The sequence below is a fragment of the Ursus arctos genome, unplaced genomic scaffold (genome assembly GCF_023065955.2).
Source record: "Ursus arctos isolate Adak ecotype North America unplaced genomic scaffold, UrsArc2.0 scaffold_13, whole genome shotgun sequence".
Taxonomy (NCBI): Eukaryota; Metazoa; Chordata; class Mammalia; order Carnivora; family Ursidae; genus Ursus; species Ursus arctos.
In genome coordinates this window covers 34,251,523-34,275,316 of record NW_026622797.1, presented here as the reverse complement: position 1 = coordinate 34,275,316, position 23,794 = coordinate 34,251,523, and the positions used below count along the sequence as shown (strand labels likewise).

Below are 23,794 nucleotides of genomic sequence, written 5' to 3'. Positions count from 1 at the left end.
AGCAAAATTTTCTGTAAAGAAATTATTCCTAGATGATTTTCAAAGAGATTGCATTACCAAGCGGTCCAACTATAGTAAGATTCTCAACCAGTAAGTAATCTAGTAGTACAAAATTTAAAAGCAAATGGACATTTCATAAACTTGATTCTTGCTATAATCACATGCTGTAGTTAATAATATTGCCATCACATGGCTGATGCATTCATTATTTTTTATATTCTTTCTACTTATATGCCTTCCCCAAATATAATCTAAGGACTGATTTTACCCACTGCATCCGACCTAACAATTTATTGAGTTAAGTACTAAATAAAATTTGCCAGTGCAGTTATTGTCACAAACTATGTATCTTTAAATAAAAACGTAACCGTATTCTAGTCCAAGGCCAAATATTTTCAGTTTTGAGATTTTTTAAGAATCTAATTTAAAACAACATTGTAAAGAAGCAGAGCAAAGTGATATTTTTCAAGTCTGTAAAAAGAAAATGACACTCAGAAGTTGAAATCCCCTCCACACTAAGTTACTGAAATGAAAAAGCTGTTGAATGATCCGTGAGTGCCAGAAAATACGTTCTCACAGCGGCACAATCTTGGATGTAAATCTTGAGATATGTCCAAAAATGGAGCAGTTAATTTCATTCTCTCATGCATTTTGATTGAAAAGGAAAAAGGTTTTTGCTTGAAATCAAACTGCCCAAACCTAAATTAATGGAAGAGTTCAAAGTACATGACTTTATAAAACCCTCAATTACACCTATTCACAGAAAAATGTGTGTGTGTATCCTGAACTAAACTTTCAATATTAACTTGCAACATCATTAGCACATTTAGTCCTTAAATGGATCCTTTCTGCTAATATAATCATCCCAGTTTTAAAGATATGGAAAGCAAGGTCAGAAAGTTTAAATGAACCATGAATTAGTTCAGTTCATGTCCATTGCTAAACACCAATCTCTTCTTTCTACTTTGTTTTTGGTAAATTTTCTTCTTAGTATTTATTTTTATAAATAAATGACTTAAAATGATGTTGAGAAGCAATAAAACTAGCTGTAAAATTATTACCTGAGTTTTCTTCTTCTTTCATCACACCTTGATTTTCTCACTTCCTATACTATATTCAAATTAAGACTTTATGTATATAATTTCACTGAGTATGCAATATTTGATACAGAGATGGCATAACTTATAAAATCATTCCCTTACTGTTGAGCATTTAGTTTCTTTCCAATTTCCACTACTCTATACCATGTTAGTTTAAAAATACGTGTGTGTGTGGGGGGGTGTTTTAAGGTGCATTATCACAACTGAGATGACCGATCTATACATTTTTATAATAAGTACCACCCATTGTCCAGAACAACATGGGAGAAAATTATTTACATTTGTTTTGAAACACAAAATAAATTAGCAGTGACAAAATGCTGAAATCTATTGAATGATTATTTTCAGGTGATTGAAAAGGTTTCTTCTGTTTTATTACTCAACATTATTTAAATTAGAGTGTGAACAAACTTTTTAAATGACACATGGATTTCTGGAAGTATTAGTTCAGATATCATAATTAAAATAACACAAAGTTTAAAAGAAATTAAAAACTCCATGCCATGACTGCTATAAAGTTGACAAAGGCTGCTATGGAGTACCGCCTGTAGCAGCGTTGAGCATGGGGGAAGGGTGGGAACAGCCCTGCAGGCCTCAAAGAAGCCAGTGGGAGAACATCCACATCTTTGTATCTCTGTCCACATTTAATTTATATCTACCCACATGGATATGAATATCTATAATTATTTCTATGCTCTTGCTCAGCATAGCCTACTCTACTGGGAGAAAATGATAAAAAGACTGAAGACATAGGTAATTCCTGACCACCTTATTTGGGAAATTAGGAAAACTTCATTTTAGTGGGCATTTTCTAAAGACAAGTGTATTCTAATTCGATGACTTTGTTTAAAACACAAACAGATCTTATGTGCCATATTCAGCTCCCCGAGAAATGACCTTTTTCTCAGGACTGCCAGTTTGGGAGTTAGCCCTGAGAATCCATGTGTCATCTTTTAAAGACATAATGTAATAAACCTTTCCAGAGAAGTTTATTTCGATGTAATAAACCTTCCCTTCATGAGAAGATACAGATGTAACAATTAAAGAAGAAACAAAACAATTACATCCATACCATCCAGGACTGCAAAGGACATTTTAGGAGACCCAAACCTGTAACTATAAAATTATAAAAGCAAAATGGCAAAATATTCATATTTCACACCAACTGACAGATTAGGAATGACTTTAAAGAGGCTAGGGTTGGGGCGCCTGGGTGCCTCTGCTCATGTCATGGTCCCAGGATCCTTGGGATCAAGCCCTGCATGGGGCTCCCTGCTCAGCGGGAAGCCTGCTTCTCCCCCTCCCATTCCCCTGCTTGTGTTGTCTCTCGCTGTCCTCTGTCTAATAAATAAATAAAATCTTTAAAAAAATAAAAATAAAATAAAGAGGCTAGGGTTATAGAAACTGTATATTAGGCCTTTTTAGAAAAAGAGCCCTCAAAAGAAAGCAAAAACTTTGTGAATGCCTATATTGTTCACTGGTGTGCATGGACACATATGTAAACACGTAATTAAGAAAAATAATAAAACAAAGGATCAAACTATATATTTCTAAGAAAAGCTTCTTTCGGTCTCACTGTAAAACATTTCCTTGGTATAATGACATAGCTTATAAAAGAACAAGGAAGAAGATTGAATCTAAACTCAAGGCAAGAGTGAGGGTAGAGTGGGGTCAGGAGAGAAGGAGAGGGGAACAGAAAAATAACACCTTAAGTAAAATTTTACTTTCCTCAATACAGTTAATCCAAAGTCATTTCAGCCAGCATGTCACAACCTACTTATACATCAACTGGGTTTGAGTGACAAAAATTTGCCAAGCCAAAAGTGATGCAGTATTTGTCAAAAAGACTGAATTGCACTTTCATATTAGTACAAAAAATGACAGTGCATGATGACTGCCACAAGCATGAGGTTGTTTAGGGGATAATTCGGGCACCTTAACAGTAGGTAGTAATGGAAAATGTCTCTTTTTCTTTCCTTTCAAGGTAGGCACTTGTAATGTGCCTTGTTATACTGCCAAACCATTTCTCACTCCAAACTCCTTAAATACCACCTGTCCAAGCTGAAACTATTTTTTTTTAACTGAAGACATATGCACTATTCCTTGCTAAAAACCACTATATAATAAATGCTTTATTGGCCCAGGAAAATTAAAATATCATGCACTATCTGTAATATTGCAGTAGCTCTGTTTCACTGTTCTGCTACCATAGGAACATATTTATTTCTCTGTTTTTCAGAATTTTATGACTGGCATATTAAAGGGCTGTAATAATACCCTTTTACTTTTTGAAAGAATACTTCTAACTCTAAAAGAATTTCTTCATCAGATTAATTCTTGATTTTAAATGGAAGATAACAGTATTATTATCCAATTTTAACTTTATTATTACAAATATATGTATGCATATTTCTGTCAAAACGTATTTCCAGGAGCTTAGCAGATTTCCAAATCCGACACTTTCTCTCATAGCCAATTTCCTACTAGAGGCAATACTCACTTATCTTGTTAAAATATAATAAAGGACTTGATCAACCAATTTTAGAATATATTGTGAGAGTCTTTTTACTAAAATTGCACACAACTAAGTAACTGATTAGACTAAACATGGCTTTAAAAAAGGCTTACCGATTACAAAATTATAATTATAAAAACATTATAACTGAAAGAAAAAGTGGTCAGCTTAAAAAGCAGAAATCCAACTTAACTAGCCCATATAATTAGCATTATATTCAAAGACTCGCGAATCATTTACGGAATGAATCACTAAAGAGTCCCCATTTTTGTTTTAATAATAGGCAATTGTGGAGTCATCTCCTTAAAACAGTATTTGTACTGCTGTTTTCTAATACAGTCTCAACCTCGCTGACCTACTTTATAGTTTACAGGGACATTCCCCTAAAATCTGACATAGTAGAAACACTTATTTTCTGCTCTTCGCTGAAACAGGTGATTGATTCCCCACCTCTGGTGAAAAATCCTTGGAAAGTCTAGAAACTTAAGCTTGTCCTACAGAGGCTTCTGATTTAAAGGTTTAAACAACCAGACTAATTATTTTTAGCTCATTTTCAAACTCAAGTGTAGAATTTGATACAACACTGGAAAAAATAAGTTGTTATAACTCAAAGTTCTAGTAAGATATCCGCGCAACATGGTTTGTCCCGTACCAGCACTGCAAAGAATGAGCATACCAGCACTGCTGTTAATCCCTTGTACACGTGACCATCTCTTGTCATGGTGTGGGGGTCCCTGAAAGGCTCACATGCTGCAGAAGAGCACCATGAATCTTTGAGGTGAGGCACTATGAGAGCTCAGAGAGCAATACAGGAAAGAAGAGAGAAGTGAATTCAACAGGGTGCCTGGGTGGCTCAGTCGGTTAAGCATCTGCCTTCAGCTCAGGTCATGATTCCAGAGTCCTGGGATCGAGTCCCACATTGGGCTCCCTGCTCAGCTGGGAGTCTGATTCTCCCCTTTCCCTCTGCTGTGTGCGCACGCTCTCTCTCTCTATATATATATATCTGTCAAATAAATAAATAAAATCTTAGGAAAAAAAAAAAAAGAAGTGAACTCAACAGACATCAGCCTATTTGCAAGTTTGCCCAGAATCACCTGGTAAAAACCAACACTAAACCACATTTTGATTCTACCCTTGGCATAATGCTCTGAGCTGCCCATTATGGGGAACACTTGAATTGCATCTAAGAATGTCACAATTAGATAAACTAGTCTTTATAAAACATATACTGAACAAGCTTAATGTATTTGTAAATATAAAAATGCTGTATATTTTTAAAGTTGTTTTTTTGCAAAAACATTAACAGTTGATTAATCTGGACGGTTCATGCAATAAGATACTAATGTAGATAGTATAAAATAGTATAATCCCTCCCAAAAAAGAGTATTTTTATAATTTTTTCATGTGGTTGAATAAGAAGACATACTTGAATTTCCAATTCAAGAAAAGCATACCCATGACTCCCGACACCATGAATGAAAGTGTGATGACACCCAAATCCATATACCCTGCTCTCTACTTACCTGTAGACCCATGAACATAACTGCCTACCCAGTATCTCACTGCAAAAACTAAACATGGTGTGACTTTTCTTCTAACATTTTCCCCAAGGTTTTAACTTAAGACCTGTCACACTATACCTTATTTTCCAAGCCACAATTCACTTCCAATGTGTCACAAAATTTGACTGATTGCAGCTCTCAAATCTCTTTCAACTTTGCCTCCTCATTGGAATTCTTATCTCCACTGCTTCAGTTCAGGCACTGATCAATTTTTCCTTAGACTGAGGTAACAGCCTTCTAATCTCCCTGAAATCTCCTTTCAATCCTTTTCCTAAACCACCAATAGAGAAATATTTCTTTTTTTTTTAAATTTATTTATTTATTTGAGAGATAGAGAGAGAGGAGGGGCAAAGGGACAGAGAATCCTGAAACAGACTTCCTGCTAAGCGTGGAGCCTGACATGAGGCTCGATCCCAGGACTCTGAGATCATGAACTGACCTGAAATCAAGATGCAGTCACTTAACCGACTAAGTCACCCAGGTGCCCCACTAGAGAAATATTTCTAAAATACCCCTAATTATTCTAAACATTTTAATTTTAAAAAATTCAAATTAATTATTCTTTTAAAAATCATTCCCTGTAACAAAATATTTTAATGTATTAGTTAAAAAAATTAAGATGGAAAGATGGACAAATAAAAACTGGATAGATGGATTGATATGTGATATATTAAATATAGCAAAAGGTATGGGTATTTATCATATAATTCTTTTAGATTTCCTGCAAATTGTAATTTTTGAAATATCAGAGAAAAGCTATTTTTAATGAAATGGCTAATATTTATTGTGTAGTAATGTAGTAATGGCTAATATTTATTGTGTGCTTCTTATGTGCTAAGTAAGCATTTTCCATGCCTTATTTCTGGTGGTATGCAAAAATATTTAACATTTTGGCATGTTTTTGACTCTCCAAAAAATAGAGGAGGTGGTGAGGGAAAGCTCTGATTTGTTGCATTTGCCAATATCCATGCTGTAACACTCTGGCTACAGTTTTAAGCTTTCCAAGACAGAATTAGAGGAGATAAGCATTAGTGTATCATCATATATTATCTCCAACATACACATAAAATAGACATAAATAGCTGGAAGAACATAGATAATGTGCAATATATTAAAATAAGTAGAAACTTTTGATTACACATTACTTTTGTTCAAAATATAATTGGCATAATTTTAAGTTTGTATAATTTGATTTTTAATAATAATTTAACAACTGGCTGGCAAAAGTCCTAAAACTTTAACAGTCAATTCTCTGCTTTAGCATATCACTGATTATCTGACAAATATCAAATTGGGAAGGTTCAATTATTGATCATTACTTTATAGATGACAGTATGAAACATTAAAGAGATTTAAGTTACTTTCCCAATAGTAACTATTAGAGCCAGCTTTCAATCTAGATTTTACTGACTCACAAACCTTAACTCATGACTGCTAATTCTCCCAGTCTTTTGCCTGATGAAATTCTACTCATACTCCAAGGCTCTTTTGTGCTCCCAGAGAGCCTAAAAGCACCTCTATTATACCACTTATTCTAATTATGTACCTACATGCCCATCTTCTAACCTCTCCAGGCAGCTCTACATAGAAATTCACTCAGGCAGCCTGGATTTCCATCCAAGAGTTTATAACAGTGCCTGACACCTGGTAAGTACTCACTACATGTGAACTATTATGACCATGATTCCTTAGACTTTGAGAGGTTACAGATCAGAGTCTTTGTCTTAGAATACCCGACACTTAAGGCAGTGTTTGGGACATAGGAGACAGTCATGTAAAAGAAAGCAAGAAAGTGCAATAGGAATGATAGTCTTGGTTTTCTTATCAAACAGCTTTCCGATATTGAGCAAATAACTTCACTACTGTATCCAAGTACGCAGAATGGTAATAAATGCGGAAATTGGACTTGATTAATTCTCAAGTACTTTCTTACACAAAACTTCATGGCTGCATGTATGCCCTTGCAGCTACCAGTAAAGTGCACTGACGTAACACTTACAGAGTAACTAAGCAATATGTGTCAAAGATTTTTCAGCCATATAGAAGAAAGATATGTCCAAAATTCTTCCTGCAGCATGTACAACAGCCGAACACTGGAGTCCAAAACCTCAGTAATAAAAGAGTGGTTAAATACACTCTCCTACAACCACCCAATAGAATATTACGCAATCACTAAAAATGATGGTTAGAAGGTCCTATAGAATGACAAGAAATGAATTAATACGATGGCAAGTAAAATAAGCAGAATGTAAAACTGTATATGTCCTACACTTACAACTTAAAGAACAAAAACATAGGCATAGAGAAAAATAATACTGCACTGACAAAGATGACAACAGTTGTATCAACACTGTGGCATTAGAAGTGGTCTTTGAAAAAATTCTATTTGCAAAATGTTGTGAAATACTTGGTTATATATAATTTATAAAAACAATTTGGGTGTTTGAATTCTAATGAAGTCTTTACAAAATACGGGACTTGCAGGAAGGGACCTCTAAAAAAAAAAAAAAAGCTTATGGATAGTTAGTGCACCCCCAGCACCTTTTTTCCCCCTAAGGAGAGTGGAGCTGGTTGTTTTAGAGAGCAGACACATTCAAATCACACACACACATATATATATTTGCTGAGTCTGAGAGCAGACACATTCATAACACACACACAGGAATATGCTGCAGAATTCACCCGAGAAGAGAAAGAGAACTGTGGAACAATGATTCTGCTTTTTAGTATTCCTCAGAAGGGTAATTTTTAAGGTAGAGTTCAAAGTGCTAAAATTGAGAAATTTTAAAAGAAAACCTAAATTAGTTCAATTAAGCTTAAAAACTAACTATTAATTTAATTTAATGAGCCGATCTTTTCCAAAAGTAACTGGTTCACTAATGGAACTTAGCCTCAAAAATGAGTTTTTCCCCCAGTGGAGAGTAAGCCAGAAGTAAAGAGGAGACAGAAGTTAAAGGATTATCTGAGCCAGCTGTTAGGAAAATCAGAGAAAACCTTTGCTCCCAGTTGCTTCCAAAAACAAGCAGAGTTCTGTATTCTGATGGATTTAATGTGAGGTGGCATCATAGGGGAAAAATAAACAACCCAGTGACGTGCAACTGAAGAGAATGATGAGTGGCTTCCACATCCTGTCACTTGTTAGTAGTGGTCTATCTATGTATTATCAAGTTACCTGTTAAAAATGAAATAAATGAGAAATGTTGTCTTCTCTTCACTCGTTTATGTCTAGTTCTCCTATAGTGTCTGGTAGGGGTTCAAAATTCACTGACTAAATCATCAAGGAAAACAAAACCACTGGTCCAACCCATCAGAGAGTCTGTGTTAATAATCTGATATAGAGAGACTGCATTGATTGAAAAGGACAAACCTTCATACCCTGCAGCAGTGCTGTGCTTCATGATGGCATACAAAGGGTTCACCTCCCTGGCGAGAGAAGAGCTATTGTCATCTTCATTTTGCAGTCCTTAAATTACACAACAAGTTCCAATACACTTGTCCACGTTCACAAATTCATCAATACATCAATTTGTTTTTCAGTTACATTCGCTTTTTCCCAACAGCACTGTGCTTTAAAATGCCATTATAGAAAGGTGATAAGATGAATGAAAGCTTAAGATAATATTGTTTAGTACTGGAGAAATTAAACTTTAAAACATTTTCTTAAATTCTCTATATTGTTAAATATACTGAATGGAAAAAAAGGAGTTAAAAGTCAATGAAGTATCTAGGGGCCCCTGGGTGGCTCAGTCACTTGAGCATCTGACTCTTGTTTCCAGCAGAGGTCATGATCTCAGGGTTGTGGAACTGAGCCCCATGTTGGTATCTGCATTCAGCATGGAGTCTGCTTCAGATGCTCTCTCCCCTGCCCTCTCTCAAATAAATAAATATTTAAAAAATAAATGAATAAAAAATCTATGAAGTATCTAATTAAAACTTTTCGAAGACTACTGCCATTTATATTTCAATACTAGATATCCATTCCTTTATTCACCTGTAAGGTCTATCGTAGAGAAGAAAAACTTCTAGAAAACCCAAATATTATGATTTTCAATAAATGTTACCCTGAGTATTGAGCAAGTACATTAGGTGCTCTAGACTTAAAGGAATACCTAATAATTGGTACAGAAATTAATTACTGTTAAAAGGGGAGCCTACTATATATAGTGTTTTGATAATAAATTATTACAGACGCACATACAACAATAGTACAAAATGTATGATGTGTGTAAATTTTGAGGGGGGGCATATAACATGACTGAATACAGTACCTACTTAGAAATAAGGTAACAGGTAAAAATAAACTTTTTTCCTGAATGATTATTATTCTTTTTTTTTTTTTTTTTAAGATTTTATTTATTTATTTGACAGAGATAGAGACAGCCAGCGAGAGAGGGAACACAAGCAGGGGGAGTGGGAGAGGAAGAAGCAGGCTCATAGCGGAGGAGCCTGATGTGGGGCTCGATCCCGGAACGCCGGGATCGCGCCCTGAGCCGAAGGCAGGCGCTTAACCGCTGTGCCACCCAGGCGCCCCAAGAATGATTATTATTCTTTATTGTGAAGGACTATGCGGAGGTGGGAAACAGCAACAAGTTAGAGAATGACACATGAGTTATTTAAACTCAAACTTTACCCATATGATTTGGCTAAGACAATTAAAATGGACATCACTCAATGATTTCTGGGCCATACCATACGTAATGACAGCTGAATTTGCACAGATCTTGCTTAGGGTGACATGAAAGTCATGAATTTCTGCCCTTTGAAGTTCATTTTTTATTGGGTTCACAAAGTGTAATATAACTTACAACACTGGAGATTAGAATTCACTCATTATCTCTTTCCTATGAATATGCTTTTTTGCCTCTGCAGTTTATATACAGACTGGCAGAGAGAACAGAGCACAGAAGAGTGTCACTACAGCAATTATTGGCTATAATAAGGCCATATCTTGTAGGAAGATAGTGAAGACCAGGAAGTGAGATTCTATGATGACCCCATCTTCAGATTTAGTTAAGAGTCAAGTTAAATGATGAAAATAACGAGATACATCTTTATAAAGTCATTTTTTTTTCTATTCAAGAAACTGTACAAAGTGACTAATGATCTCCAAAAACACTAATTATAACTAGATGAGTCTGGATAAGTGAGTTCCAAAATAATCATGAAGGCCAGACCCCTCCTCACCAACCCTGCCCAAGAAAATGTGACTGCATGTTTGGTTGGTTGGTTGGTTGGTTGGTTTTTTTAGGCCAGAACCTGATTTAAGAGTTTTCTTCCTTATTCCAAAGCAAAGAAAATAAATTATAATTCAAATAAGGAAGGAAACAGGGAGTGATAATTAGAAGTGGAGGTAGGTTCTCTGTGTAAAAAGGAATAATATCAAGGACAAGTCTGTGCCTCAGTGTGACCATCTAAGAGAGGTCTGAAGCTTACAGGCTGAGCTCTGGAACCCATCTTCATAATTAACATACCCCTTAGTGTTTATCTGGATCCATAGCTTTTTAATTCTATCTAGGTCATATTCTTCTCTAGACACTCTTGTGTTATTATCATTTAAGTCATTATTAATATATCATTTTATTTTTATTTCTACTCCCCAATATCAAATAAAAGACCTAGGGTTGGAGGGGAAATCCAGGGCACTGAATGGGATTGATGCTGTTATTTAAATCATTTCCACCTGTCAGCTTTATTGTAGTATGAAAAATTCAATAAAAACAAATGAAGCCAATAAAAAGAGTACTTAATGATACCGTTAACAGACCCGGCATGTGGTAAAGTACTATGGATAAATAAAAAGTGTCATTTTCACTGGTTACCAAATGCTTTCTAGCAACAAAGTAAGTCAGAAGAAGACAATTTTAAGCAGAAAGCAACACAACTCTATTTAGTTAATTATACAGCTACTAATCATTTACCCTATAAGGAAATGTGCCATGAACTGTATGTATGGTTAACTGTACATCCCATGCACGAGGTGAAAAACAAAAGAGGTAGTAGGAAAGATGATTTCCTATTTGTTCAACTTTCATGACCCTTATGCTGGGAGTTCCTAGCATTATAGACCATTGGAAGAGTTCACAAAAATGACTATATTCTAAATCTCTCTCTCTTTCTCTCCCTCCGTCTCTCTATGGAAATTTTGAATATATATGCCCCATGGAAATTTACAATAACATTTCTATAATCCATGGGCCACAGATAATTCAAAGCAACCAAACAAATTACTTTGATGATTTAAATCAGGGTGTGACTTATATTTTCCATCTAATACCTCCATCTGTGCATATACTTTCCTATGTGTTGATAGAAAGGAAAGAGAGAAGGCAAATCACCCATATGGTGACTATTGGCTGTACACTGTTTTATGCATTATTCCACAGTTAAGGAATTAGGGATAATGTTACAGGTTCATTCATCACAAGTGTTAATTCAGCTCTGTTCAGAAAAGAAAGGTTGATACTGTTTTCAAACATATTGCTTAGAAAAAAGTATTTTCCAATCGGAAATTATCCCCCTCAACCCTGGATTTCCAAAGTACTTTGTATTTCTATTATACCACTTATTACATTCTTCTTATTATTGTGGTTCTAACACTAGATTGTCAGTTCCTTAAGAGCAGGAATCCTGTCTTATGAATGCTGTAACTTCTGCAGTCTTAAGTGCTGCAATGTATACAACTTTGACCCTCAATAAAATTTATGAAATAAATGAATACTCCATCAACTACACAGTAGCTCTTGAATTTCTCTGTAATCTTTCATAATTTTCTCCTCTAAAATAATGTGTTATGTCATGGAAATTGCATGCATATTAATAACATTGGACAACGAACTTATCTGAAAAAGAAAAATGAGTCAAACAATAAAGTTAAATCACCTATAAAATGTCTTTAAACTCCCTTTAATAAAAGGAACTTTCTTGATTATTAAGAATGACAATATTATCCAGGAATTTATAGATATCCTCTTTCTGATTTAAGATGAGAGAGACAGTCTGTAGAGAAAATGATAGCCAGGGTTATTTTTTATTATTATTACTATAAGCATGTTTTCGTGGTCTCTCTGCCTCCAGTCTTTCCGTCGCTCTAACTCATCTTCCACAGAAATGGAATAATCTTCCTGAAAGCGAATCTAAGAATGTTAGTCTGCTTCTTAAAAACAACAGGAGAGCAGTCTGGATTATCTTAGACCTGGCCACATGCCACCTGCAGGCTCGGTTCTAACACAGCCCAGAGTTACCCGAAGCGCTACCTTATTTTCAGAACCCAAAACACATCAACAATATTTACGACTGGGTTAAACATAGGTTTCCTCTGTTTTTAACTCTATTTTCTGATATTTTTCTGCCTTAAAAATGCAAAGTCAATTTTTAAGATCCATCTTTTATGCTTTAAAGCCATCCTTTCTTGGTGACAGCTTCTCTTAAACACTCCCTTGAAAAAGAACAGCTTCTTCTCCTAAATTCCTATCACTCTGCATTTCACTCTGTGTTTATAGGTCTGTCCCTCGAGACTACAAGGGGCTTAAATGCAAGACATTGTTGGTATAACTTTGAAGACCTAGTACTTAACCCAGTGCTATTAAAAAAGAAAGAAGCCAATAAAAGTTTTTCTGAATAAATAAATGTCTTTCCAACTGAAATACCCTCTACAAAATCTGAAAAGCAAAATCAAATTATTATGCGCTAAAAAGAAAGAAATCTAAAAAAGGATTTTAGGCAAGATATAACAAGTGTTGGTGAAGATATGGAGAAAAGGGAACACTTGTGTCTGTTGGTGAGAATGTAAATTGGTGCAGCCACTATGGGGAAACAGTACAGAAGTTCCTCAAAAAGTTAAAATAGAACTGCTATATGATCCAGCAATTCCACTTCTGCATATTTATCCAAAGAAAATAAAACCCACTAATTCAAAAATACATGGGCACCCTAATGTTCACTACTATTATTTACAGTAGCCAGGATATGGAAACAACCCAAGTGTCTACTGATGGATAAATGGATAAAGAAATTGTGAGTATATACACATACACACACACACACACACACACACACTACTCAGCCAAAAAAGAATGAAATTTTGCCTTTCACAACAAAGACAGAACTTGAGGGTATTATGCTAAGTGAAATAAGTCAGACAGAGAAAACAAATACCATACAATTTCACTTATATGTGGAATCTAAAAATCAAATCAAATGAACAAAGCAAAACTCATAAATACAGAAAACAGACTGAAGGTTGTCAGAGGGGAGGTGGGTAAGAGGGTGGGCAAAATGGGTGAAGGGGATCAGCAAGTACAAACTTATAGTTATGAAATAAATAAATCATGAGTATGTAATGTACAGGTTGGTGACTATAGTAAATAATATTGTACTACATATTCGAAAGTTGCTAAGAAAATGGAAGAATCATTTTCCATTACTTTTCTTATGGCTTTTTATCTTTAGGTTTTTTTTTTTACTTCAACATTAATAGCATTGCCCTTTGAAATTCTTGTTCGAAAACAAAGAAGCTGTATAAATATCATATATAAGAAATTAGTACACTTTTAAAAAATTAAAATAAGCATTAATTACAAACCTTCAATTTAAATCAAATAGTATATCATTCTTACGCTGCTAAACTGTACAAATTCTTTTAAGAGTTGTTTGTTTTAACCTCAAGGCTGAGTTTCAATGATAACTAGTCTTTGTGATTGATAACTATCTTAGACCACAGCAAAAATCAATATACGGCTCCATTTTGCTGATGAAGCTGTAGCCAAAAGGCCAAAATTTAATTCCTCACCTTGTGGTTTCCTGAATATGCCTGAGTATTGATTTGTTTGTATTGTTTTGTTTTCCACTGTGGATTTCTAAGAGAAAAAAAATGCATTTTTGGTAAATGTTTACCTTTAAAATAACACACTCTCATTGTCAATGCTTCATAGATCTACATGTTTCACTAAAACTTGCCAAGAGCATTGAACTTCAATGTAAAAGTAAAGAGTAGTTTTCCCAACTGTGTAAATATATTATGCTCTGGACACCCTGAACTCTTGACCTTCCCTATGATGCTGCTAAAATGTCAGTTAATCATAAAACAGTCCCACAATGGGTTACCCAGAAGCAGGAGGCAATTTAAAAGAGCAATTTTAACATGCAATTGCTAAAGCATGCAATGAAGACAATTTCTGATGATGGTATATTTTATTTCCATTTAATAAGAGAAAAAGAAACTGTATTTTCTTAGCTTCTACACCAGATGGTATACCCAGAGGAAATTGACACAGAGAAAAAACAAGCATACTTTCTTGGATTGTTCAATGGAGTTTTTGAATTACTTCCCATTTAAAACAACTTCACATTTCTACCTTTTTTTAAAATTCATAAAATGCCTGAAGAGGCATTATATGAACAATAGCATGGGTCAGGCTGCAAGCTAACAGTGCAATAATCATACCCCTCAGGTGCACAGGGAAGCGTGAGGCAAGCGTAGGAGGCCACAGCCACCAGAGGCTGTAATTACCACCTCTTCAACCTTGAGAGACCCGGAAGCAGGTAATGCACTCACCAAATGATTTAAATGTACTTTAGAAAGAAAACAACAACAAAAAAAACCAAAAAACAAACAAAAAAAAATAGCTTTGGCAATTAGGCAGGACATTTTCAGAAAAGGATAAAATAAAACAATGTTTAAAACATTTAAAACACAGCATATATTTGAGTGTTAAGCACGCTAATCAATTGTACTTTAAATAAAAGTGAAGTGCCAAGCATTAAACTATGTTTCTCAGGGAATAAGTGAGCCATACAGATACTATTTTGTAAAAATATGCATCCCTCCCAGATTTTACCTGTTATACTTTCATTTAGGCATGCATTATTCTTCTGAAAAGGTGGGGGGGGGGAATCACCCATAGTAGGAGAAAGGGAAAAGAATTCAGGCTTTTCAAGCACTAGAAAATGTGTTTTGAGTCCCAGTTGCCCAGTTGTCTGACATTAGATAAGTCATTGTTTCATTTTGTTTTGAGTGAGTCTTGGATTCACCAGCTATAAAATTGGGAAAGTAATATATCTACCTCATAGGTGTGAAGATAAAGTATCACGATAGACACTTTATATGCTGATTATAAAGCAAAAATAACCAATACTTCACTATGAAAATCTACATTTCCATTTTAAAATATAAAATTTACTCATTAATCCCTACAAATAAAACCATTCGATTAACTTACTGTAAAATTATTTATTGACAGATTTCTGCAAAGAAAATAAAATTTACTAGTGCCAGAAATAAAATTTCAAGGCTTAAATACATTAAAAGAGGATATTTAACATAGTAAAGAGTAACGAATTCACTCTCTGATTGGTACTCAGTAGTCAGACAATGTTCCTTTGTGATACACCAAAACAAAATAAGAATTTCTAAGAGGCAGAAAATAATCCTCAGTCCTTTGTGATTTTACAAGAAATTCATGTGAAATTTGTATCAGACACAAAGACATAGCTGAGAAGTTCTTACACTTATTTTTAAGGCTTCCTGATTGTCAACATGCAGGGTGTATTAAAATAGCTATGTCAAAATAATCAGCATTTATTCAACCATATGATATAACACTACAACTACAGTATGGCATTCTCCTAGCCTCAATTAAAATGGAATGTAGATAGAACCAGTATTCAGAGCTTGCACAAATTAAGAGAATGAAATGGGAACTTTTCCAAAGGTTACTTTTGGGGTTTCAAAGGAATCATTTCCCCAGCTTGTGAAAAAGTTTTAGGCCTCTGAAATCATTACTAAATAACAGCTACTAGCACAGTGAGCCTAAGTTGTGTTCTATTTTGTGTTACAGAATACCAGGCTGAGGCCAGTGGAGGTGCTGGTTAAGGCTGATAGATCTTAAGTTTGGAGAAAGGAGTATGGATCTTGAAGAAGGGAAGGAGACGGACATCATACTTTCACCATCAATACCGACCCTGTATTTAGACGTACAATATTTATCAATTATATCTAATTCTGCTTTTCAGACATTGTTTAAAAATTAATACAATATATATTTCCATAAGCTTTCCCTCTTTTTCTAATAATAGAGCAAGATTAGTAGACATTCCTTTTTTTATATAATAATATTTTTTATTATGTTAGTCACCATACAGTACATCCCTAGTGTTTGATGTAAAGTTCCATGATTCATTACTTGCGTATAACACCCAGTGCACCATGCAATACGTGCCAGCAGACATTCCTAACAAAACAGTAACCAGTTTCACTCAAATCCACAATGTACTTGAAAATCTAGGCACTTCTCTTAACCATAAAAATATGCACCAAACACATCTTCTGAGGACACTTATAAATGAATAAACATATGTAACAAAGACTCAACACATGTGAAAGATAGTTTTAAAAACAAACTTTCTACAGTCGGAAGTAAAACTATAAGTGTCAGTGAGCCTGACACCGTTTTATGCCACAAAGCCCACAAATTAAATGTTTCTCAAATAAAGAATTAGAAAAAAAGAGCACTATAATTCCAAAATGTCAAGACATTTATAAATTTGAAAGCAACTATGAGTGTAAGTTATTTGTACTCTATCCCCTCCCACATAGAGAAGGTTATTCTCAAAATAAAATACCTCAAAGAACTCTATAGTCATATTTTTACTTATTGCAGTCAATATGCATTCTCAACATAAGCATTCAATAGGGATGAATCAATGCTCATTAACATGCTGTTTTCATCCACTTAATACAGCATAACTAGCTTTAAAACACAATCTCATATACTGCAGTCTCCATTGGCTTGCACGCCAATGACCAATTTCAAGTAATTTCTGGTTAAACAAAAATCACATATAAACAATATATTGTGTGGTAGAGCTAAATTGTAATGGTCTTCTTTGATGAAACCCTTTAAAAAATAAGAAAACAGATGAGATATTTAAAAGAAAGAAATCTGGGCACAGAAGTCAAAAAGAAGTTATCAGCAAGAGCCAAATTATGGAAAGAGCCCAAATGTCCATCGACTGATGAATGGATAAAGAAGATGTGGTATATACAATGGAATATTACTCAGCAGTAAAAAAGAACGAAATCTTGCTATTTGCAATGACATGGATGGAGTTAGAGAGTATTTTCCTAAGCAAAATAAGTCAGAGAAAGACAAATACCATATGATTTCACTCATATGTGGAATTTAAGAAACAAAACAAATGAACATGGCGGGAAGAAAAAAGAGAGGCAAACGAAGAGACAGACTCTCAACTATAGAGAACAAATGAGGGTTACCAGAGGGAGGTGGGTGGGAGGACGGGTGAAATAATGATGGGGATGAAGGAGGACACTTGCATGAGCACTGGGTGCTGTATTTAAGTGATGAATTACTAAATTCTACACCTGAAACTAATATTGCACTGTATGTTAACTTGCTGGAACTAAGAAAAAAAGAAAGAAAAAAAAAAACTTGGGGGGGGGGAGAAGTCAAAAAGAAGACCACTGGAATAGTAAATTACCGTTCATTATTTTAATTGCATATACCTTATAAAGATTAAATGTAGAAGAAAAGGAGTTTTATTAGAAAACATGTGTAGGCAATATCCTCAGTAAAATGAACTCCATTGTTCATCATTTTATGTTAACACGGGATATTTAATTTTGGAAGACAGTGTGAGCTATTTCTCAATTTCCACAATGTCTCCTCTTCAAATTATTTCTCTGACTAGCTGAGGTTGTGGAGTCCACTTGCCCCTCCCTCAGAAAAGTCACCTACTACAATCAGAATAATCTGTCACATACCTAGAATGAAAAGACTAAGCTGCACAGAAAATTTAAACAGCAAATTGTGTGACTTAGGCTGAGCCATGGAGACTTAACCAATGTCTTCTAGGTCAAGCTGCCCACCAACCACAGAATCAACGTACAATACCAAACAGCAAATTAGTAAACTTTCTGTTCTCTAAATCTAACAACTGAGCAGTTACACTCCCTGTTAGTGAGCATCGTTCAATATGTAAAAATGTATATGCAAACATAGTATATTAAATGAGCTGGAATTTACAATATTTAAAGATGGCGGTATATCAGGTAATTTCATGGGGTTTGCTTTGATTTTAGATCAGTTCTCTTGGTGAGTAGCCCCGGAATATTGTAAAAATAAAAATATGATAAACGCCAAACACACGTTCAAGAAACAAAAGACATTGTATAGACATTTGCATTTTCATAGATCCCTACAGTCTTAGTTTTCAATTTTCAGAACCTAAATCATTAATTGTTCAGGAGCCACAGATCCATGCACTAACTCTGCAGGTGTTTCAACATAATGCTTGATGGTTAAAAAAATGGCTCTTTCAACTAAACTAAAAAACTACTTTCAATAATAAACAATACACTAAAAAATTCACTCTCATAACTGAGACAATTAAACTTTTCGGTGGCTTTTAATAAATAGCTAACAATTTCTCCCATTATAATAACATGGTATAATTAGGAACTAGGATATATACTTATATATTACTTTTTATTTCACTTTTCATCCTTTCTTTGTGTTTCGTCCATATGCTATTATTTTCATCACTTTGTTTCAGGCACGGGGCAGGGGGTCAATTAACAAGCCTCCGGATAGTGTACAGCTAGGTGTCCAGCTGCTGGGTTAATCCTCAACAACAGGTTTTCTGAGTAGAAGAGTCATCTCACCATGGCCTGGTTCAGAGGAATGTTTGAATCTATATTATCTGCACAGCCCATAACAAAATTACCAAGCGAGACAATCTCCACGTAGCCGAAAGTTACTCAGCATTTGCTGGAATTGCCAAAGTCTTCTCTCTCAATGGTAGGAGTACCTTCACCAGCATCTGTCAGAGATTTCGGACTGAATACAGGCAAGCTGAGCAAAATTGCCGCACAAGAAAAGATTATGAATTCATTGTAATACTGAATAATAACAGAAACACACTGCTCTTAAGTCAGTCCAATTACGACACAAAGCTACAATTTACCGAATTCAATGGAACTCTTAGTGTGACTACATCATGTGCAAAATAATTAGAACACTTCATAGTGCATGTATATTATATGTCTAATGCTTGATCCCGTCACGAGGCAGAGTGGCCCGCTATTCAGTCTTACCTGCACATTTGGTTCTGGTAATTAGTGGAGGTCCTGGGAGCCCCGTTCCACCTTCACCAGGTCTTGTAAGCAGAACTCGGATCTCATATTCAGTATCTGGGTCCAAATGCCATAATTTATAAGTTGGAGCATTGACTGCATGTGTTTCTGTCCAGGATCCTGAGGTCATCCGGTACTCCACTTCTTTCAGAATAATGGGACCATCGCCAATGATGGAGTTGGCATTTAGCTGAATCAGCAAATACGTAGGCCCAACGCCAAGCAGCTGGGGAGGAGCAATGGGTCTTGGTGGCTCTAGGAGAGATGAAGGTGCAATCTAATTAGTTAAAAATCCAAAAGACTAAAATACATAGATAGATTAATGTCTCTCAAAGCTGAAAGGCTTAATGAATAATTTACTTAGGAGTACATAACAAATACTTAGGGAAACCAGAACATGAGTCATCTGGTAACTGTACTTTTAAAGAGCAAATACTTACACCGATGGGATAGGACCCTTTTTACCACAAGTTTTCTTTTATTAAAAACACGCCTCTCCAGGAGATAAACTTGTGCAGGCACAGTAACCAAGGGAAATAAAGGGAAAATCTTTAATGATGGATAGCTCTGATTAGCTACTAACACAGTACAGTTCATCTTAGACATTCTTCAGGTCCTAACCTCTACAAATCTCCAAATTAACGAATACTGTTATAACTCCTTATTTCATTCATGAAATATGGCACAGCAGTGGTTTTGGTTTTGCTTTGTTCTTCATTTCTGCAGAGTTCCTGCAGATGAGATAAAGAGGAAGGAACAGCAAAGCTGAACTTAGAAGCTGAAGCCAAGTGCTGACTTGTTTCTACACACCTACCACAGAATGTAAGAAAGTGAAATTTACACCGAGGCAAAATCACAAGTCACTACATATCACTAGCCTTTGGTAGTAGCATGTGATAAGGCAATGAATCAAACATTAAACTCAAATGTCAAAGGTACACTACAATTTAATTTTGGACAGCTTAGATATTTGCTTGAAAGAAACTTTGGCAAACATTATTGGAATGTTTGTATAGAAACGATGAAAGATGAATTAGCGCCCCCCCCTTTTTTCTTCATTTAAAACAGTGATACGGCTGAATTTGATACTAGACTTTATAAAAGACTCCACTGCTCTAGCTCGGTCCACAGGGAATCCTATGTCATGAAGATGCTCTAATCAGTACATTCTGATCAGATTCTTCTTTGAATCTCTTGAACAACACTTCTCAGGGAAGCCAAAAGACTTTTTAAGAGAAAGTGTTAATCTTAACAAAATGGTAACTGCCCAAATATTATTTTAAAGGTTTGTGCACTCATATGTAGAATTTAAAAAAACAAAACAGATGGGAAGGGGGGGAAAAGAGAGGGATGCAAACCATAAGACACTCAACTATAGAGAACAAACTGAGGATTGCTGGAGGGGAAGGAGGCGGGGGATGGGCTAGTGCGTGATGGGCATTAAGGAGGGCACTTGTGATGAGCGCTAGGTGTTATATGTAAGTGATGAATCACTAAATTCTACTCCTGAAACCAAGATTACACCATATGTTAACTAACTAGAATTTAAATAAAAACCTGAAACAAAAAAAATAGGGGCAACGGTTGGCAAGGTAAGAAACATATGGTAACTTTCTGTATTTTCTGTTAAATTTTCATATAAACCTAAAATCTAAGAAATAGAGTCAATTATTTTTAAAAAAGGCATGTGTGTGTGTGTGTGTGTGTGTGTGTGTGTGTTTTAAGAGTTAAAGCAAATTATACGAAGGGAAGTTATTTTTTTAAGATTTTATTTTTAAGAAATCTCTAAACCCAATGTGGGGCTCAAACTCACAACCCTAAGATCAAGAGTTGCACGCTCCACCAACTGAGCCAGCCAGGTGCCCCGAAGAAGAAAAGCTATTAAATGCAACTACAATCGCTTCCTCCTTCCCCTCAGTAGGGGTGGACTGGAGAAGATGCAGATAGAAGGAAGTTATGAAAAGACAGCCAGTATCTTTCAAACTGGATTTTCTATTTTAATGGCAACACATGCTTAGAATAATACACAATGCAAAAAAACAAACAAAAACAACAAAAACAACCCTCATAGGCAGGTTTTACCTTCTGGTACAGGTTTAAATGAAGCAAGGGTTTTCAGCTGTAGCCCACGATTTGCTTTTAAACCTTAAGAGTATAAAAAAGTATAGTTCCCATTTTATGAACCCCTGAGTTACAAACATCCCTAACATAAGGAATAAGTTGAAAGAAACTTCGGCAAACATTACTATAATGTTATTATCATAATGTTAGATCTCTACGCAAACTAAAGTATCTCCAGATAGATCTCTATGCATACTAAAGTCATTTTCAATAATGTTCCTCTACAACTCTTTTGACAAATATTTACTGAGAACTACTAATTGCTAGTCTGTTCTATACATTGGTTATTCACATACTATGGCAACGGAGACATAGTAACAATAAATCAACAAATTCATTATTTTAAAATGAGAGTTATGTAGAAAATAGATACAATGATACTGTAATAGCACTGTATGGTGAGCAGAGCGACACCTGGGGTGAACATAGCATAAGGTGTCCTATAGACTTGTGGAATCACTACTTTGTACACCTGAAACTAACGTACATTGTGCTTCAAATATGCTCAAATAAAAATTAAAATTGAAAAAATAACAACATGGGTGGAAATGTCTACTGAGTAACACCAATTTTCTTTTTTTCTACCCAAAACTATTTGAGGCATACTAAGTTCATCCCATCAGTAACCATAGCTCATTACGATAATGGCTTTCAAACTCCTTAGCAGAATCACAGGAGCTTGTGCCTCAGGATGTGCATGTTTAAAGTGAAAATAAAACCAAGATTGTATAAGATAATGTATGTATTATATGAAATTTACATGTAGAATTATTTCTATTGCTATGGAAAAGTAGTTCTTAACACCTGATTTACAAACTTCACAATATCTGTTCTTCATGGTTTAAAAATTGTTTGAACGATATAGAGTCAAAATTGTGTAGAGGGTGAACTATTTCAATTTTCACAACTGACTTCAATTGAGAAGTTACTCACAAAATAAAAAGTTTAAATGAAACCAAAATAGTTCAGTATTTTCATTAATCTGCTAAAGAAAGACAAAGCTAGACATTTCATATAATGAAATTTTACCAATTAAACTAATGACTTTTGTATTTCAAGTTTACAAAAGTCTTAGACAGAAAGAGAAAGTTGATAAACTTTCTAAACCTTGAACTAAAATGAAACTGAATAGAGAAATGAGCATAATAGAAGAAATGCAAATATCTTCCCAGACTATCTCAATGTTACACATATTTTAAGAAGCAGTCTGTACTTTGCAAATAAACGGAGCTGCCTCATATGTGCAATGTTTGTTTTCGTTCCAGATGGCTCATATACTGACTAATTTAAGCTGTAAATGAAGCTAAATCCACAGCTTACTAGGGTTCTAACCCAAAGCCGCAATGCCTCACGTATATCACAGAGGCACAACCGTCTGAAGAGGTCTCATATTTAACATGATGGAGTGATTTGTCAAATTATGAATAACAAACCTTGGTTAATCTATAAATTTATGAGTATTCTGAAACCTGAACTAGTAACTGTATTTTGAATGATAAATGTCATCCACCAAAACTCTGCACACCATTGCTGTGGAAAATAAGAAGCAAACAGAGGAGGAAGAGGAGAGCGGAAGGGAGAGAAACGAGAGGGAAAAAGCGACACCACCACATATTATTAGAAACAAGTGAAAAAAGTAAAGCATAATATTTCTTCTTTATTTCTATCTTTATGGAATTGACATGTAAAAGAAAATGAAATTTGAAGTCAAGAGATTCTAGGTTCACGAAATGCACACACGAATAGCTGGGTAAATGTGAACGTGTTATTTAACTTCTTGACATTACAATTACTTCGTTGGTAAACCTGGCATTATTTCAAGAATTGTTAAAGACTTCACATTTCTAAATGTGTCAACAAGCCCCATATTGGCTGTTATTTTGCTTTGTTTTTCCAGAGAGCATATAAATGTTAAAACCAAAAATTAATATTCATTACTAGTGTTTTGTGTACATGAAGAAATGACTTTGATATGATCAGGTGCTTAGCCTGAAGAAGGGTAATATTCACCCTGATCAGTTTTATATCTCCCTTGCTATGGTCAAACTAACAAAGGGGTAGTCCAGTCATCAAAACAGTACCTCAAATTTGGAACTGTGACAATGTTCAGAGAGACTTAGAAGCATACACCTTGATTAACAGCATGACTAGAAGTGAAATCTAGCATTAAAGAGACTAATATACCACTACATATTAAACTTTTTATGTTGGAAGTAAAGGGTAGCCTCGTATTAGCATATGTATTTTGTTTTTAGGCCCTTGAGAACAAGGAGGCTTATTTATAAAATCTCTATTCATTTCAATAAATTATGCATGAATTTTAATCAGCTAGCAAATGAACAAGTAA

The 23,794-nt window shown here is 34.9% G+C and overlaps 1 protein-coding gene across 2 annotated transcripts in view; it reads right to left on the bottom strand.

The window, feature by feature from the left end:
* The window catches only part of PTPRK (protein tyrosine phosphatase receptor type K), a 540,251-nt gene that overhangs the window by 199,247 nt on the left and 317,210 nt on the right, over window positions 1–23,794 (bottom strand). For both annotated transcript variants that reach the window (XM_026504778.4, XM_026504780.4), the window contains exon 7: window positions 19,288–19,581. In XM_026504778.4, the coding sequence (XP_026360563.2) occupies window positions 19,288–19,581 (294 nt within the window). The remainder of the gene's footprint in view (window positions 1–19,287; window positions 19,582–23,794) is intronic.